Consider the following 19214-nt stretch of genomic DNA (forward strand, 5'->3'; position numbering starts at 1 on the left):
TTCAGAATGGCTATTTACTAACTTTCAAATAAATACTCTAATTTTTATTTAGCAAAGCCTGTCTCCTTTTTCGTTCCTTCCACTTTTGTTTTGTAGTTAAAGCAAGTCTTGCTGTCAAGTATTGATCAGCCTTATACTGTTACGTGGGCTTGAATTCATGGTAATTCTCCTGCCTCAGTCTTCACATGTTGGAATTACAAGCATACACCATCATACCTGGCTCTCTCTTCTTTTCTTCTTAGCTGACTTTTTTTTCTTCCCCAATTTTTTCTGAATCTTGCTGTCTTGACCAGAGTATTTTTGCATATTGACCTGGAAAATTTTACCGTCTTAAGTTGTTCGAAACCTAACTGTTTAAGAACATAGATTATTTCAGATGGAGAATTTTTGAACACTGCCTAAAATTTTTCTGGAAAACTGAAAGGTATTGTAAGCTTCATGAGGCACTAATTTTATATTTATAGGTAATCTTTTGTTTTCAAGCCGGAAATAGGAAATAGTGTTTTGTGTTTTAAAGGTGATAATAGTGTGAGCTAAGTCATCTCAGCATAATTTGAAAATAAAAGTGTTTATGGGGTGGGGGAGAGGTGAAGGCAAATGTGAAGGAAGGCACAGACATGGGAGTTGCAGTTCTTCTCTGAAGACAGATGCTGCAGTTGAAGCATAGGCTATGAATAGAAAGAAGGCCTGAATAAGTTGTGGGGTATCGATTCCATTTGGTAGAAAATGTGCTTATCTTCACCCACCTCAGTTGGTAGCATCATAATCACAGAAGGTAAAAGCTATGGCTCTGCAGAATGCTGCTTCAGGTATAGCCCAGGGCAACTAATTTGTTTAAAAACGTAGAACTCTTGGAGCTTTCTAATGATAAGCAGCACTAGCTAGTACAGAGGCTCTGTTGTAAGCAAACTTCTTAAAATTAAGATCTTTGAGTAGGATGCTGACTCTGAATTGTGTTTCCATTGAGTCATTGCTTTCTCATATATATTCCTTTTCTACAAATTAACACATACTCTTTCTATCTTAGTAATGTTTATTTTACTCTGTGAATCATTTTTACTCATGTTGGAGAATTTGTTTTATCAGTTTAATGATTTCTTTTTCCTTTTGGTATAGAATATTTGGTAGACTTGTTCCTATTCATAGCTACCAACTATAACCAAATTTAGCACTTTGTTCGTTTTCTAGTTATGAACTCTCATTTTCTTATTGCTTGTATTTTACTTCTTTACACTATTACTAGCTGTTTGGTTTTGGTGGTGACAGGAAAGACATTTTTCATAAAAAAAAACTTGGGGGTGGTTTTGTTTATTTGTTGAGGCAATGGTTCTCAACCTTCCTAGTACCACAACCCTTCAATACAGTTCCTCATGTTGTGGTGACCCCAAACCGTAAAATCATTTTTGTTGATTCTTCATAACTATAATTTTGCTACTGTTATGGATCACAATGTAAATATTTTTGGAGATAGAGGGTTGCTAAAGGGGTTTAGAGTCTCACTAGCCCTTGCTTGCCTGGAACGGGCTACCTAGACCAGTCTGGCCTCAGACTCCGAGATTTGCCTGCCTCTCCCTCTGCCTTTCTAGAGCTATGTGTTCCACCACACCTGATTTTTAAGGTTTATTTTTATTTTATATGCGTGGATATTTTGCCTATATATATGTCTGTGCACTGCATTCATGCCTGGTGTCCAGGCCAGAAGAGGGTGTCACATCCTCTTGACAGTTGAGAGCTACCATATGGTCACTAGAAGTGCTCTTAATCATTGGGCCATCTCTCCAGCCCCCCCCCCCCCCCGCTTTAAATCAAACTTCTGTTTATTGCTTTTGAATTTCGAGTTACAATACATACTAGTAGGTTGAATTCTTGGAATTTTAGCTTGTTTGTTGACCCTTAACTTCTGTATTGCCGTAACAAAGTGTCTTTTGCCTAGCTCTCAAAACAATAGACTGTGTAACTATAAACATTAAGTATTTAACTATCAACATCTTATTTTTAAAAGGTTTATTTTATTTTTTAACATGTGAATATGTGTGCCTGTGGGGTGAAGGCATGTGCATATATGTGTGATTCCTCATGGAAGCCTAGAGCTGGTGCTAAGAGTTATAGATGATTGTGAGCCATTCACCAGATTTGGGTTCTAGGAACCAAACCAAGGTCTCTGTAAGAGCAATCTGTGTTCTTAAGCAGTGAGTTGTCTCTCCAGCACCTCATAATTCCTTCATTCTTTCATGTGTGTGCACTGACAGACTTTTGTTTCTTTTTGAGACAAGGTAGCATGTAATGTAGGCTGGTCTCTCTTTCACTATGTAGCCAAGGATGACCTTGATCTTGAGCCTCCTACCTGCATCCCCCAGGTGCTGGAATTACAGGTTACGCTACTAGACCTGGCTTATAAAAACATTTTTAAATTCAGTTTTCTTGCCAAGCGTTTAAGCAATTGTCAGGAATGTTTGTAGGTTTAGGAATAAGGATGAGTTGAGGGAACAGAAATTATGAGATCATCAGGAATTTACTGGCACTTGGTAACTTGTATGATGCCGTGAGATGACGATGTGAAGTAATTAGTGTTTTACATGACGAATTGTGAAGTTTAGGCTTTTTCCTTTTTTCTTTTGTTTTGTAATTGCATGTATAGAGATGAGGTTTACTTTGTGAGAAAGTGCTACTCTGGTAGCATTTCAGAGGCAATTTATTATCTAAAAATTTGCCTTGTGTTATTGAACAGAAGTGACAAATACATAAAAATGTCCCAGAAATATTTTTTGTGAGGAAATGTTCATAAGCCCCCTGTAGAATAAATACATTAAAAAATCACTTTTGAGTGTAAAATTAATTGTAAATGTGTCTCCATAGCTAAATAGACATCCCACTGTATTTTATTTGTATTTACTTTTTTTAAAGCTTTTAAAAGAATCTTTTTTTTTCTTTATTAATGTGTATGAGTGCTCTATCTGCATGTACACCTGCATGCCAGAAGAGGGCATCAGATCGCTGTATAGATGGTTGTAAGCCACCATGTGGTTGCTGGGAATTGAACTCAGGAACTCTGGAAGAACAGACAGTGTTCTTAACCGCTGAGCCATCTCTCTAGCCCCTTGTATTTACTTTTACAATCACTGCTTCTCTCAGGATCTTTTTCTGGTTTCCATGCATGAATTATATGCTACTTTTACCTATATATGTTATGCTGCATTTGCTTCTTCTGTAAGTTACCAGGATTGCTCTCACTTCATGTTTTTCCGCCTTCACTTACTGAAGGATGGGATTGCAGGCAGTTCCATTGCATTATCCAGTGCTAGTAATTGTGTTGGACATCAAGTAGGGTTCAGTAAATATTGCTAAATAAGTGAGTAGCAATACTTGTCTGTGTCACTAGATCTTTATTATTTAGAACATTATATTGTCTTAGCTCTTTTGTAGAAATGTATATATGCTAGACTCATACCCCAGTTTCATTTGAAGTGTGTTGTAAATAGAAAAAAAAAAATTTTTTTTTTTGACACAGGGTCTTGACATATATGTCAGAATGGCTTTGAACTCTATTACTCTGTAGTCCAGGCTGGCCTTGAATTCAGGATCCCCCTGCCTAAGCCTCCTGAGTGCTGGGATTAGAGGCACATGCTACCATGCCTACAGGAATATTTTAGCTTATTTGTCGTCCCCCCCCCCCCATGTTGTCCTTTACAACAGTTTAAACTGATGGCCAGTACATTTTCTAAATATGTGATAGAATGGAAATATGTCAGTAGGCTTGATCTTTTGATCTGGAGATTGCTATTATTATTATTTTGACCAGACTTTCTTTGTTCTACAAGCTCCTAAATAATGACATGGAAACCTTTTGTTAATTATTAAAGCTTGGCCTTAGTTTAGGCTTGTGCCCAAGTAGCTCCTGTAACTTAAATTAACCCATTTATATTAATCTACATTCTGCCACATGGCCTGTTACTTCAGTCCCAGCACTGTTCCTTTGTCTATGTCTGACTGCTGAATCTTTTGATCTCAGATTCCTTCCCAGAGTTACTCTCTGCCTGAATGTCCCACCTATCCTTTCCTGCCTCAGCTATTGGCCATTCAACTCTTTATTAAACCAATCAGAAGGTGTTGGAGGGAATATTTACAAAATATGATACACAATGCACAAAAAGGTCACCCCAACATCTCATCTCCCCATTTAGTCCAATAAAAGGTTCTTTCTCGTACATCAGTGAACTGTACACAGTAAGAACAATTGTGAAAACTATAAGTTAAGAGTTTACATTCACAATATCCAAAGTATTCCATTATCTATCTTATCTTGGTGAATTCAGAGTTTTGTAGCTAATTCACTTTCTATCATAACTTGGATTTATCATCCTAAAAAAAAAAATCTTTTTTGACCTTAAAACATTTTCTTAGATTCTTCACAACTTAAGGTTTTTTTGTTTCTCAGTCTTTATTAATTTTACAACTCTTTTGCGATTTTTTTTTAATTTGGTAACAAGGAAAACTGTAAGACTATAATATTTTTAATCTTCAACCCCATCAGAAACTTGAGAAGGATAAGTATTACCTGAGTAAACGAGAAGAGCAGAAAAAGCAGCTTCCAAAACTGTAGAAATGACAGAGTCTGCTGGCTGCCTGGAAAGTCAACCAAGATTTCTTTGCAACATTAGAACATCTTTGGCCTCTTAGCTTAGACTGTGTGGCAGACTTTCCTATAAAACAGAAATTATGAAGAATTGGTCGACTTTGTCTTGGCAAAGCTTGGCAGTCAACTTCCTTCATGTCCTGCTTGTCCACAGTTTGGACAGCATGCCTGATAGCAGCTTTGCCACATTTGAAGCAAGCTCCACAAGGAGGTTCTCGATGCCTATCATCTTATTTGAAGTAGCGTGGGGGTTCTGCCGGGAGCAGACATGTCTCACTGTCAAAAAAGCATCTTTAAATACCATGTTAGTAGTTCTCTAAAGACCATCTATCTATCTGTAGTATATCCGAATAGGCAAATGTTGCTTGTTCCTAGCTATTTACTATCTGGTTAACCTTGAAAGCATCTACAGGAGACCAGATGAAACATATCTGTAATTAACCAGACTAGTGTCTAATGAGACCACAAATTTGATTGGCTGACTACTAACTTGCATTTCTTGTTTATCCTAAACAGTTTGTAATAGTAGATTTCAAGGACTAGAACTTTACATTTTTAAATGAGTTTCATAGGTACAATACCTAAAACAAGAGTTGAAACATATATACATATATGTGTGTGTATATATGTGTATATATATTAATGTATATATAGATTTATATACATCTATACACATAGAGAATATGGTGTAGCAAAATTAACCTTAAATTTATATCAATATATAAAAAATCTATAACAATGTAAAATATTTGAATCTTGTTGCTTTCTAGTCTAAAAGTAGACTCAATAATCTACCTTTTTCTCCTGTTTATGATTCCTGTATTCCCCTCTTTTTTGCCCTTCTTCCCTTCTTTTACCCTAATACTACATAAGAGAGAAAGAAGAATAGAGGAAAGAAAAAGAAAGAAATCCCTGACCCTATCCTCTTTTTTTTTTGTTTCCTCTCTGACCAAGACCATTAAGAACTTGCAACCAACCCCCTAAATGATGATGACCAACCAGTTCCCACCAAATGACCACAAGCCACACACCCCACCTCTTGGGAATGGGGTGTCAGTCTCTTAAAGTTGCTTCCTGTTGTCTGGGGATGATGGCATCTTTAGGAGCCCCTAAAAACATTGGGAAAGTGGTCAAGTCTGGGAGAGCTAGCTGTAACATCGTTGTCCAGGCTTTGTATGATGGGAAAATTGCAGGGCTTAACTGAAGTCCTGGCTGGAACAGGCTGTGATGCCGGACCACCCGAGCTAGCCATTTTGAAGTTGTTCTGGGTGCAGATTTTTGAGGATACAGTTACTGAGGCAGTCTGTGAGGCTGGATTATCTGTGCTACTTGTCTTTATTGGTGTCTGGTCCCCTTGCTCTGAAAACATACAAGCTTTTAAAGGTAATACACATTTCTGCATTAACATGTATGGAAGGTGCAGTTTGCACAAATCAGCTAAAGATGATTCTCTATTCTTTGAGGAGGTAAAAAGCATCAAAAATTTTAAGTCCGTTTGGACTGCATAACCAAACTATAATAATATCCATCGATACCATGTGAGAGGATGGCATGATAAATCCTGAGGACTTTGTAGCCAACAAGATTTATAAGATTTATTGGCTGTGCATAGGCGTTCATGTTTCAGACAGTCTCACAGCTGTTCCCCATGTAGAGGGATCAGCCTAAGTTATCTGTTTTGTTGTTCTTCTTGGTTTCTTTCTTCCTGTCTGTAGCCAAGATTTTCAAGAGGTCTCCCCTGGTCAAATCTAATCTTAATTAACTTTGATGGCATTCACAAGTTGTTGTGTTTTTTTTTTCTTCTGTAGAAACAAAGGCATAACCTCTCCCCTAATGCAGCACATTTCCTGTCTTCCATTCTGAAGTTAACACATATATAGGCTGATTTAATTCAGCAGTCCTTTATAAAATTTAGGATTTTTCAGCAGCTGTGCTACTTGTCTCAGTGAAATTTTAAAAATTTAAATTCAGTATAAGATTATTTAATCTATCTTTGTGATCTTCCATATTCCCCTTCTATTTTGTGAGCATTTCTTTTAAAGTCCTCTTAGATTTCTTTACAATTGCTTGTCCTATAGGATTGTAAGATATATCTAAAATATGTCCTATGCCATAATGTGTAAAAAATTATCGCATTTTACTGGATACATACGCTAGAACACTATCAGCTTCAATTTGCAAAGCCATTTCCACGATAGCCATAACCTGTAATAAATGTACAATCTCAGAATCATCCTTTTTAGGATTTAAGGCAAAAGCCCATTGGAATTCTAAATGTGTGTTTATGGTATGGTGGACATATGTTAATTTTCTAAATTGTACAAAATGAAAAACACAAGCTATTGTATGACATTGCTCTAAGGTGACATCATTAAATAGAATCTGTATTATTAACTCAGCATATTATCCTTCATCTAGCAACTGATCCTTGATAATATAAATGTAATATCTAATCTGATTATGTTGGTTCATAGCTGATGCTTATCTAGCATCTGTATGGGCTGCCAATCTGTAATCTTGCCAGAAGGTGGTGCTGTAGGCTTTAGATTTGATTCCTCTGAAAATCCTTTATTCTGAATCAAACACCTAACCCTAACCCAACTTTTCTGTTGTCTCCACTATAACCTTGAATTTTTAGTCAGTTTTCTGATTCTGTTTTGTTCTAATCTCTCTTGAGAACGATATATAACATTGTAATCATTACTGAAAATATGATTATTTTTATACTGACAATAAAAACAAAATTATATGGGATCCCTATGCCCTCTGTCATTGTATTTTCTATTTTTTAACATAGAAAATATTTTCTTTTTAATCTCTCTGTCTCCTTTCTTCCGAGACTTCACTTTATTATGCATTTATACAATATTTTTACTTTTCTTTCTCTTTCCTTCAGAGACTTTTATTTTTTATATTCAAACTTAATGTCTGTGTTCGGTTTCTTTACTTTCTTTAGCATCTGTGCACCATTCAAACCATTTTTATTTATGTCTCTTTTTCTCTTCTACAGAGACTTTACTTTCTTTGTGTATTTACTTATTTCTCTTTTACTGCTTTCTAACTTAATATCTTTTTTTCATTTAATTTTCTCTGAACTCTTTCTCATCCTTATGTGGCTTATTTTTATACTTCTTAACTCTCTTTTGAAGGACTTCCCAGGTATTCGCAAGTCTGATGACTTCTCAGCTTTTCCCGCCATTTCCGCATACCTACAGCTGTTGTGATTTTTACGCTGTTGCTGGTATGCCTTCTGATATGCCAAGCTTCTCCACCCTGCCGCCCCTCCGTGGGTGCAGGTTCCTGCAGCTCAGCCAACATGTCACATTGGCTGCTGGCCATGCCCAGCCTTTCTTCTCACAAGGAAGAGGTGGTCCCTCCGCTCAGCTCAGTCTAGCAGGCTGCCCTTGCTGGGCTTTGGGCTAGAGCTGCTGTTAGTCCTTCTGTGAGAGCCTAGCATCAAGCCCCTGGGCACTAGCCAGGAGCTGCACCTACCCTCCATAGCTCTGGGTCTCACTTTGTATCTCCTGCACTTTATCTGAGGGCACCAGCTGGCTCAGCCTTGCAAAACCATGCCTGAGGCTCTAGTTCCTTTCTCTTTCTTTCCTCTTCTTTTTTTTAAATTTTACTTACTTATTTACTCATTTGTTGTTTGTTTATTACATTTTATTCACTTTGTATCCCCTCTACAGCCCCTCCCTCATCTCCTCCCAGTTTCACCCACCCTCCCTCTTCTCACCCTGTGCCTTTTCCCTAGTCCCTGATAGGTGAGGATCTCCTCCCCTTCTGTCTGACCCTAGCCTATCAGGTCTCATCATCTTCCTCTGTGGCCTGGTAAGGCTGCTTCCTCCTCAGGGGGAGATGAACAGGAATAGGAAACCCACTTGGAAACTGAGCAGCCTGTGGGCTCCCTTTGAACAGGGGTCTAGGTCCTCCATGCATGGTCCTTGGTTGGAGTATTGGTCTCTTCAGGGGCCCCTGGGCCCAGGTTTTTGGCTCTTTTGTTCTTGTGGAGCTCCTGTCTCCTCCAGGTCTTTCTATCTCCTTCTTCTTCCATTAGAGTTCCAGAATTCTGCCCAAAATTTGGCTATGAGTTTCAGAATCTCCTTCAATAACCTGATGGGTAGTCTTTCAGAGGTCCTCTGTGGAAGGCTCCTGTCCTGTTCCTTTGTCTTCTCCTACTTCCGATGTCTATCCTGTTTGCTCTTCTGAATGAGGATTAAGCATCTTTCCTAGGGTCCTCCTTGAATTCTCAACAGAGGACTATCAAATGGTAGAGAAACACTTAAAGAAGTGCTCAACATCCTTAGTTATTCAGGAAATGCAAATCAAACCCTGAGATTTCACCTCACAGCCATCAGAATGGCTAAGATAAAAAACTCAAGGGATAATGCATGCTGGAGAGGTTGTGGAGAAAGGGGAACCTTCTTCTATTGCTGGTAGGAATGTAACCTTGTACAGCCACTTTGGAAATCAATCTGGCACTTTCTCATAAAATTAGGAATAGCACTACCTCAAGAAAGACACATATGGTATGTACTCACTTATGAGAGAATGATAGCCAGACAATATAGGATAAACATACTAAAATCTATAGTCCCTTCTCCCTTTTCTTTTTTGTAAACAACAAAATGCCTTCTTTTATTTTTACTAAACAGTTGCCAGAAATTGCAAAATAAAACTAAAAAAGCTATAAAACTTTTTGATAAAACACATAGAAGAAAACACAGCATTTCATTGTCAAGGATGTGAGTACATGGTGAGCATTGTGACAAGTAGCTAAAAGCTGACTGGTATCTGAAAAAGAGTCTTAGCAAAGTGTGTGGCTATTCTATTATTATTATTGCCACTGCCCTTCTGCTGGGGTTAAAGGTCTATGTCACCATGCCCTGCTTCAGTTTAGCGTTCTAATTCGTTAAAGGATAGGATAGAGTGCTGAATGATTTATAATAGCCTTTAGAAAGCATGGTGTAGGTTTTCGTTTTTTAATTGTTTAGTAGATCCTGTGCATAGAGATGAATCTGCTTAGGGAAGAAGAGTTGTGGTCCATGTTCAACTTTATCCAAAGTGCTTGGGCAGATGTGTTTAAACATTCATGGATGTTTTAACTTTGGAAGCTTTACATAGACTTTACTGGCTGAACATACTTAATCTGAAAGTCTGAAGTCCAAGAGGTGTTCTGATGCTCACAGAAATGTCGGGGATTGGAATGTTTTAGACTTCAGATTTTCAGATACAGACAATGTTAAACCTGTATACATTTTTTTGACAAATTAAAATTGAAAATAATTTACAAATAAACTTCTTGGGCTAGGGATATAGCTCAGTGTTTAGGATAAACTTTATAAGTAGAAAGCTTGCCTATCATACCCAAGGTCCTCGGTTGATTCCATAACATCAGAAAACCAAACAACTAACTTCTGGTTTGCCTTGTAGACTGTGGTCCAATATTCATGTTCTATTGCTTTTACCTTTTTTGTTTGTTTTATTTGCTTTTATGGATGAAAAAAATGAAAGTTCTACTCAGATATAGAAAACCTACATGCATCTAGAAAAGCCTTAATGCATACTTTTTTAAACATAAGTAATCTTTTTCAAAACTACCATTATGTACAAATACTTAGAGAATGATTATGCTGAATTGTGAGTTTTTAAAATATCTAACTTAAAAGATAGCTTGCTACCTTATCTTTGATTATATTTATTTCTCTAATTTTCAAAAAAATTAAGGATTGATTGCTGTTAATCTCACTCATTTCCCTGATTCTGGGAAATTAGAAGACTTTAAGAATATTAATGCTTTTTAGTGCCACTGAGCTTTCTGAAAAGGTTGTTCAACTGTAACTACAAACATAAACAACTGAGTCTATCACCTCAATAGCCATTGGAGGCCAGTAGATTTGCTTTCTGAGAATCTCTGCCTCTCATTTCAGATGAACTGCACTGCCAGGGGCATATAGGGAATTCATTTAAGGCATCTCTTGAGCAGCTGCATTTTGTCACACTGCATTACAAAAACCGTCTCAGGTAGGTGTGTGCCTTGAGTTTTCTAAGTGATGGTGCATTCATTTTCTCTTTTCATTATCTTAGTTCATTTATGAGAATGCTGTACCATGGGATGCAAACCATTTAATCTCTTTGTGCATTTTTTAATTTCTGTCTTTAAAAAATGCATTTTGACTATCACATCCAAAAAGAGTCTACAAATTGATGGCTTGGGAACTGGATTTGGTAGATGAGGTTTTGGCACTAATAATTTTTCATTAAAACACTTGAAAAGCATATTAACATGCCTAAGGGACAACATTCAAAAGGTGTAGAATGAATTTAAAGTAGTTTAAACTCTTGGTCTTCTGTCTCTCAATCACCTTAATACCTAGAGAAGCATTTATAATTATTATATACTTGAATTATTATAGAGAGGCATAATGATAAATTTACCTTTTTTTTTTTTTGTCAAATGGCTGCAAACTACTCCTCTTCTCCTCCTCCCCCCTTTTTTTTTGTTTGTTTGTTTCTGAGACAGGGTTTCTCTGTGTAGCCTTGGCTGTCCTGGACTCATTTTGTAAACCAGGTTGGCCTTGCACTCACAGTGATCCGCTTGCCTCTGCCTCCCTGAGTGCTGGGATTACAGGCGAGCACCACCGTGTCTGGCTCTTCGTCCTCTTCTTTTACTCTCTTGTGTATAATTCTCTACCAATGTATTTCGATCTGTCCATGGTAACAGCCAAAAAGTATTCTTTGATAGATGTTTCCTTTCTCTCCCCACCCCACCCCGTTCCCCCTTCTTTTCTTTTCAGCCCTTCCTTTTATGTCCCACTCTTCTCATTTTCAATCAAATAATCCAACTCAGACAAAAGTATATTGTGAAATCTTGGCAGTCTTTACCTGTGATTTATAAAAAATTAAAAAAAAAAACAGATGTATACTAGCTGTGCTTTAGGCTCATGCTATTTATAGAAGAAAGTAGTTTCTACATGTAGCAACATGTGTCTTAAGTCTTTGTTTTCCAGAAGAAAAGCAACAAGATTGACATTACTCTCACAGCTCCATCACTGTTCCAGAGGCCTTATTTAAGGCACTTACTTCTCCAGGTCTGCTAATACTTTTTAACCTGATGGACAATGTATTATACCTATAGTTTTACCTGTTTTTTAATCTGCCATTTTATATATGTGCCTAAAAGATACCATTCTAAAATTGCTGGTTTAAAGAATATATGTATTTGCAGACTAATAGATATTACTCATTCCAGAGGGAAGTTGATTCAAAGCACTACATCATAGAAATAAGTACAAATAAATAAATGATGGAAACATTTTGTTTTGTTATTGTTAGTTTGAGTCAGGATCTTGTTACTTCTCTAGTCTGATCTTGAATATATGTGGTGTAGGCTACCTGATAAATTGGGGACCAAGCCACAATAAAGAGAAAAAAGAAATGGGATTTTACATAATGAACTAATTGATGTGTATTTGCTTGAACTTTACTTATGTAGCCCAAGCTGGTCCCAAACTTTGAATCCTCCTTCCTCAGCCTCTTTCTTGCTGGGATGACAGGCATGTGTCACCATGCCTAGCTTATGTTATTTTGACATTTTTTATACTTACGTCGAACATCTTTTTAGTATATTTGAGTCTTAGATTTCCTTCTGTCTACATGTCCTTTGTTTTTCTATTGAGTTCTTGTTGTTCTACTGATTTGTAGGTATTCAATGTATTTTAATTATGAAAAAGTAAACTCTTGTGATTTGTGTTATCTGTAGTTTTGTTTTGCTCTTTTTTCAGGAAGTATCTTATTTTTTAAAATAATTTCCAGCAATTTTTTAATTACTGCTTAAAAATTTTAAGTGATATTCATTAGTCTTTTATGGCCTCAAAATGTACCCTAGGAACAATAGACGACGTTATCCACTGGCCTCCACACTCATGTACACACGGACACTAGCACATGGACATACACATACATATAAACGAAGAAAGAAACAGTGTAGTTTCTTTTAGCCCTAGAGACTGAAACTTCCACATGCTAAGCATGTGCTCTGTCATCAAGCATACCCTTAGATCACTTCTCAGTTTTAAAGTGTCTTTATTTGTGGGACAGTGGTGGCATGTTCTTTAATCGCAGCACTCGGGAGGCAGAGGCAGATGGATCTCTGGGTTTGAGGCCAGCCTAGTATTCAGAATGAATTCCAGAACAGCCAGGGCGACACGGAGAGACCTTGTCTCAAAAAACAAAACAAAAAAATCTTTATTTGAATTTGTTTTAGATTGTGCTATACCAGTGTGCGCCATTTGAAGTGACTAGAACCATAATGTGTTTTCAGTATTTAGAGTTCTTGGTAAAGAGGGGTGGCCCAGCATTAGGAACACTTACTGTTTCTGCAGAGGACTTGGGTTTGATTCTCAGCACTCACACCAAGGCTCACAGTTGTCTGTAACTCCAGTTACAGGGGATCCAATGCCCCCTCCTCGCCTCTACAGGCACCCGGCACACACAGGGTGCACACATCCATGCAAGCAAATACTCTTGCACATAAAATTAAACAAATATAAAAATTAAAATGTTTTAGAGCTTTGAAGTCATTTTGTTTGTTTCTTTAATCTCGCTTCGTATTTCTATCTGAAATTTAGGATTCTTGTGTCTGGGTTTTTAATTTTTATTAAATTTGCTGGTAGCTTGCAAAACATTTAAATATTGGAAGAAATACAATTTTGTAATGTTGAGTTTATTTAAGAACATGAAAGTTTTTTATTAATTCATGTTATTTTTGATACCACTTGGAGTATTTATAATTCAATAAAAAAGAAAGAAAACAACACCTAACACAAATGTTTTTAATGTCTTTTCTTCCTCTTTCTATTTTTACACTTTTTTCTTCCTTGATCAAACTACTTTTGTCAGCACCTCTAGCTCATTGTTAAATGATAATGTTAAAATGAATATTTTTCTTTTGCCTCTAACTTAGTTTCACTACTCTTAGTTTTCTCTGTTTGTATATGTTACTGGCTTTTTGGGTTGTGATGGAACCTTTTATTTTCATATTGTGTATCATTTATTTTAAAGCCAATGAGGAAAATCTTAAGTTGGAAGTTGAAAGGACCGAATAAAGAATATTTTTATTCGCTGAACTATAAAGGCTAGTTGCTAGCTAAGCTGATCGTCCTTTGGCTCCTACTGAATACCTCTGTTTATTTCCTACAAACAACTGCTGCTCTGTATGACACACAGCATCAACACTAGAACATTAACATTGATATCTTGTACTTTTTAATCACCACGTTTCATTCTTGTTTTACTGCCTGTCTCACAATGTCTCTGTATAGTGCATTGAAGTTCAGAATGATGTCTTGTATTTGGCCTCTTGTTTCTTTAGTTCTTCAGCCTGGAACACTTTTTCTGTGGCTTTTACGAATTAATACTTCTAAAAATTTTTTTTAATTTTTTATTTTCTCTCTTTTTTATTAATCATTAATTTATTAAATTTATTCACTTTGTATCCAGGCTGTGGCCCCCTCCCTCATCTTCTCCCAATCCTACCCTCCCCATTCTCCCCCTATCCCCGTCCCCTAGTCCACTAATAGGGGACCTCTTTTCCTTCTGTCTGACCCTAGCCTGCCAGGTCTCATCAGGACTGGTTGCTTTGCCTTCCTCTGTGGCCTGGCAAGGCTGCACCCCCCAGGGGAAGGTGATCAGAGAGCCAGCCACTGACTTCATGCCAGAGACAGCTCCTGCTTTCCTTACTAGGGAACCCATTTGGAGACTGAATCTATGGGCAACATCTGAGCAGGAGTTTTAGGTCCTCTCCATGCATTGTCCTTGGTTGGGGAATCGGTCAGTCAATACTCACTCGTAAGTGGCTATTAGACATATAATATAGGATAAAAACATAACAAAATCTATACTCCTAAAGATGCTAAACAAAAGGAAGACCCTAGGGAACATACTCAGCCCTCATTCAGAAGGGCAAACGTGATAGATATCAGAAGCAGAAGACAGGGAACAGGACAGGAGCGTACCGTAGATGGCCTCTGAAAGACAACGCTGATAGAGGTGGCGAAGCAGAGGCTGAGACTCATAGCCAAACTTTGGGCAGAATGCGTAGAATTTTATGAAAGAAGGGGGAGATAAAAAGACTTAGAGGGGTATAGGAACTCCAAAAGGAGACCAACAGAGCCAAAATTTAACACTGTTGAAGATCACAAGAAAATTGGTGTGGAAGGACTCTAATGTTGTTTCCTCAGTGACTCCTTTGTCCTTTTTAAGAGTGGCTTCTGAATATCAGTGATCTGGAGAAGGACCATGGCTTCACGATGCTTTCAATTTTGCTCTCCATGGCTGCCAGTTTCTGTGTAGTCACCAAGTCTGGCCTCTTCTGTTTTGATTTTTTATTTTTGTTTTATTTCTCCGTGTAGCCCTGACTGTCCTGGGACTTGTTCTGTAGACCAGCATGACCTAAAACACACTAAGATCTGCTTCCCGAGTGCTAGTGTTACAGGTGTGTCCCACTGCAGCCTGGCTTCCTGTTTTTGACTATTTAACTAGACTCCTGTTTCACAGGAGCTGCTAGAACAGGGCAGTGAATGTGCTGTGGGAAGATGAGGCAAGTTGCCCATCTTGGAGTTGGAGTCTCACAGTTTAGACTTGATGTTATATGTTAACTAGAATCATCCAGTATCCATGACATGTCAGAAATTCAGAAATTGTCAAAGAATAAAAAGGGGAAAGTTGGGCTGGAGAGATGGCTCAGCAGCTAAGAGCACTGTCTGTTCTTCCAGATGTCCTGAGTTCAATTCCCAGCAACCACATGGTGGCTCACAACCATCTATGAGATCTGGTGCCCTCTTCTGGTGTGCAGGCAAACATATAGGCAGACATTGTATGCATAATAAATCTTTATTTAAAAAAGGGGAAAGTTTGCAATTTATATTTTATTACTTTGTTTGGTTACACTGATTAGATTCCTTGTTTTTATTAACACTGTTTTTAGAAAAGTGTACACGTTTCTCTGTCAAAGCAATTTATTGCTTGTTTAAAGCATTTTAAAGCATTTGTTTAAAGCATATTAGGATCTTTGAGGAATGAACAGATACTGTGGATATTCCATGCCTTTTCCTTTGTTTATCTAAATTTGAAAGCTTGTTTCTATATACAGATGAATGTTTGCCAATCTTTTAATAAAGATGTTTTTTTAGTTAAAATAAATTAAGAGCATTTGAAATGAAAATAAACACATAATAACTATAATTTGAAGGTTATGAGAACACTAGCAAATTGGATTTGATGTTCATTATGGTACTAAATAAGTAGAATTGAGTCTTTTTAAAATTTAGAACTAAGTTTATTGGTTTAGTCACTAAACCGTAGTGGGACAATCCTCAGATATTTTTTTTTTTGTACCTTATTTGGTATGAGATATGTTAGAATTCCCAAGACACAGCCTAAGGAGACAGGCACCAAAACCAGAGACCAGGCGAAACAACACAGTTAAAATACCTGTAAACCCTCTCACTATCTCAGGACCGTGGCACTCGGAACAGCTGTAGTTGTCTGTGAAAGACCTGCACACAACCCTCAGAATTCTTTAGGGATGCTTTAAAGTCATTTCTTACAAATGGAAAGCAGAGCACATATTTAAATGCCGTCGCTGTCTGTGTATCTCTCTGGACTGGTCTGGTGGAGATGGGTGAGAGGAGCATGTGCAAGTAGTAAATTGGTGGTTTGGATAGAGCCCCTCCCTGCCTTTATAGGACTCCTAATTGCTTGGAGAAGCTAACATTCCCGCACTTGCAGCTCTTAAGTAGAGACGTTATTTCAACCCTTCGTGCTTAACTCTCTCGATCTTGGTAATGAAACTCTTAATCTGAAAGAATTTATAAGCGTTCTGGTCATTTTACTTTCCTGCCTTCATTCTTTATAAAAATGAAACCTCTTCCAAGGTATAAATAATACCTTGGGCAAACTGCTTGTCTGCCTTGTACCCTGTTTGTTTTCTAGGTCCTTAGGGAAGATCGACACCACACACTGTAACATCCTTCACCTGAAATAAGCTGCACATAGGTCTTCTGTGGATATTTTTTTTTTCAAATTAAGACTTTTCTTCGTTTAGTTTGCATTGTTAAAGATTTTAGAAGGAATTGTATTGAGTGTCTGCTGTTCTAAAAGCTCTTTTTAAATATTTGTTTTGAACTAAGTTCTGCCTTTCTCTCCCTTACAGGCTCAGATTGCCTTCCTTCAGGGGGAAAGGAAAGGTCAAGAAAATTTGAAGAAAGATCTCGTCAGGAGGATCAAAATGTTGGAATATGCTCTGAAGCAGGAAAGGTAATTCAGTGAAATCTCACTCTCCTAACCACCATCGTTATTATTATATTTCTAACTTAAAATCCTATCTTAATGCCATGTGCTCTTGGACGTGATTATTGAATAAATGTTTTTATATGATTGCAGTATGTCAGTCTTATTATGAACAAGGTAATTTCCATATTTAAAACACTTTAGCCACATTTCTTCACACTCTGCTTCTTACATGAAGCTATGTTCTTCTTAGACTTAGACCGTCATCCATTTCTCTCTGTTCCACCTTCTACTTTTTATTATTTACTTATTTAGGTTTGTGTGTTTTGAAATCAGGTCTCATGTAGCGTAGGCTCTAAGCTCATACTCACTGGCCTGCAACTCTTCATCCTTCTGTCTCTTCACTCCCAAGTACTAGGATTATGGGTCATAATCCACCTCATCTGATGTTTTTCTTTTCATGGTTCTGGGGATTGAACCCAGGGTCATATGTATGCTGTGCAAGCACTCTACCATTGAGCTATATGCCTAGCACTTATTTATAGAGTAAAACTTTATTTTAATTATAAAGGAAATTCTATAGTGCTTCTCCTCCCTTTTCTATAATATGCCGTATTCACTTTGATATAGTTTCTTTAAAAATTGCTCTGATAGCATCTTTTTATAAACTTTATTTATTTTTTTATTTTATTCCTTTGTTCTTTTGTGAGATATCCTTCTCTCTCTAGGAAGAAAGCTTTCCTTCCTATTCTGCTAGTGTTACATTTAGGTCATAGGTAAAGGAAAGTAGGTTACATGTGAAAGTTGTGAAAATTATCACATGGATTAAGTTTCTTTAATGGCTAGTCTTTGGGTTTTTTGTTTTTTGTTTTGTTTTGTTTGTCAGCAGTCTGAAGTAGTTCCTTATTTTCAGTAATCTGAACATTTGATAACCTGATAGCAGAATTCTCTCATTTTGGTAATTTTTTTGCCTTATTTTTGATAGTCACTTGCTTTTCCTTTGTTTTTGAACTTGGCAAATGGACTGTTTGTAAAACCATAAAATAACATAAAATAGTTTTAAATGTCGAGAAATTGATACAGAAGAGATTTTTCCCATTGGTGAAAAGTGGATGGATTTTTTTCCACAACTTAAAAAGTTTAGTGAAAGCTACATTAGCGAGATAAAAAGAAAAACATTTTTAAAATATATAACTTGCAAATCCTTGAGATCTGGAACTCTTCATTGCAGGGTTCCCCAGAGGTAGGGAGATGATGACAGTAATAGAAGTACTATTTCAAGTAGGTACCGTGTATTCCCTAGCTCACTTTCTGTTGCTGTGACAAAAACCTACCAAAACCAACTTGCTTGGGGGAGATTCTGTCTCATCTTTGAACTCCCAAGTCAATGCCTGATTGTGGTGTCCTCTTCCCAGATAACTTGAGTTTATGTCAGGTTTACAAAAACTAACTAGCACAATGTGCACACCCAGAGGCTTAAAACAAAGTAATTGCTGTAGTTCTAGTCAGAGCTCTCCAGACTGAATCTAAACCCTGTCCTCTTTATCGTTTACCATAATACCATTTGTCATCTATAAGGCAGTAGAACTGAAACACACCAATACTAAAGAAACCAGAAATGTGTGCATTTGTGTGTGTGTGTGTGTGTGTGTGTGTGTGTGTGTGTGTGCATGCACACACATGAATGCGCGGATCTAGATTTATAAATCACAGAAGCACACTGAGGTACTCAGTTCTACCATAGAAATATGTACATGACAAATAAGGGATCAGAAAGAAGGAAGGAACTGTCCTATCATCCGCAAGTGGCCCGGTCAGCATCATGCGGATAGGATGCCTCGCCAGTCAGGCACATGTAGAAAATAGAGAGCACACACTGGAAACAAGCATTGTGCTCAGCAATTGTGTGTGAAGAGTGTAGTGTACATTAGTTGTTATTTGATGGCTAGAAATGGGCAAGTGCAACAAGAGTCAGCTTGTGGAATCTACTGAAGGAGTTCAACTTTTATCTTAAATGTGGTAGGAAACATGGACACGTTTCAATATGCTTATGTTAAATTATCTTGAATTAATTGTACAGTTGCAAGAATTCTTTTTTACTCTATCCACATTTACCAGTTTATACATTTATCTTTGCTTAATTATGCTGCCTATTTGCCTGTTTTTTTTTCTTTAAATTATTTGCTTAACTCTCCCTAACTAATTTAATGCATAATCTTTTCTTCTGTGTTTTCGTAGAGCAAGAACCTTCTCTTATCTAACTACCATGTGTTATTGTTAATGAAACTTT

General features: G+C 37.2%; 1 protein-coding gene across 2 annotated transcripts in view; it reads left to right on the forward strand.

Annotated features, from left to right (window-relative positions):
• The window catches only part of Strn (striatin), an 88574-nt gene that overhangs the window by 23474 nt on the left and 45886 nt on the right, over window positions 1-19214 (forward strand). For both annotated transcript variants that reach the window (XM_060364302.1, XM_060364306.1), the window contains exon 2: window positions 16848-16951. In XM_060364302.1, the coding sequence (XP_060220285.1) occupies window positions 16848-16951 (104 nt within the window). The remainder of the gene's footprint in view (window positions 1-16847; window positions 16952-19214) is intronic.

This window comes from Meriones unguiculatus, chromosome 1, assembly GCF_030254825.1.
Source record: "Meriones unguiculatus strain TT.TT164.6M chromosome 1, Bangor_MerUng_6.1, whole genome shotgun sequence".
Lineage (NCBI taxonomy): Eukaryota > Metazoa > Chordata > Mammalia > Rodentia > Muridae > Meriones > Meriones unguiculatus.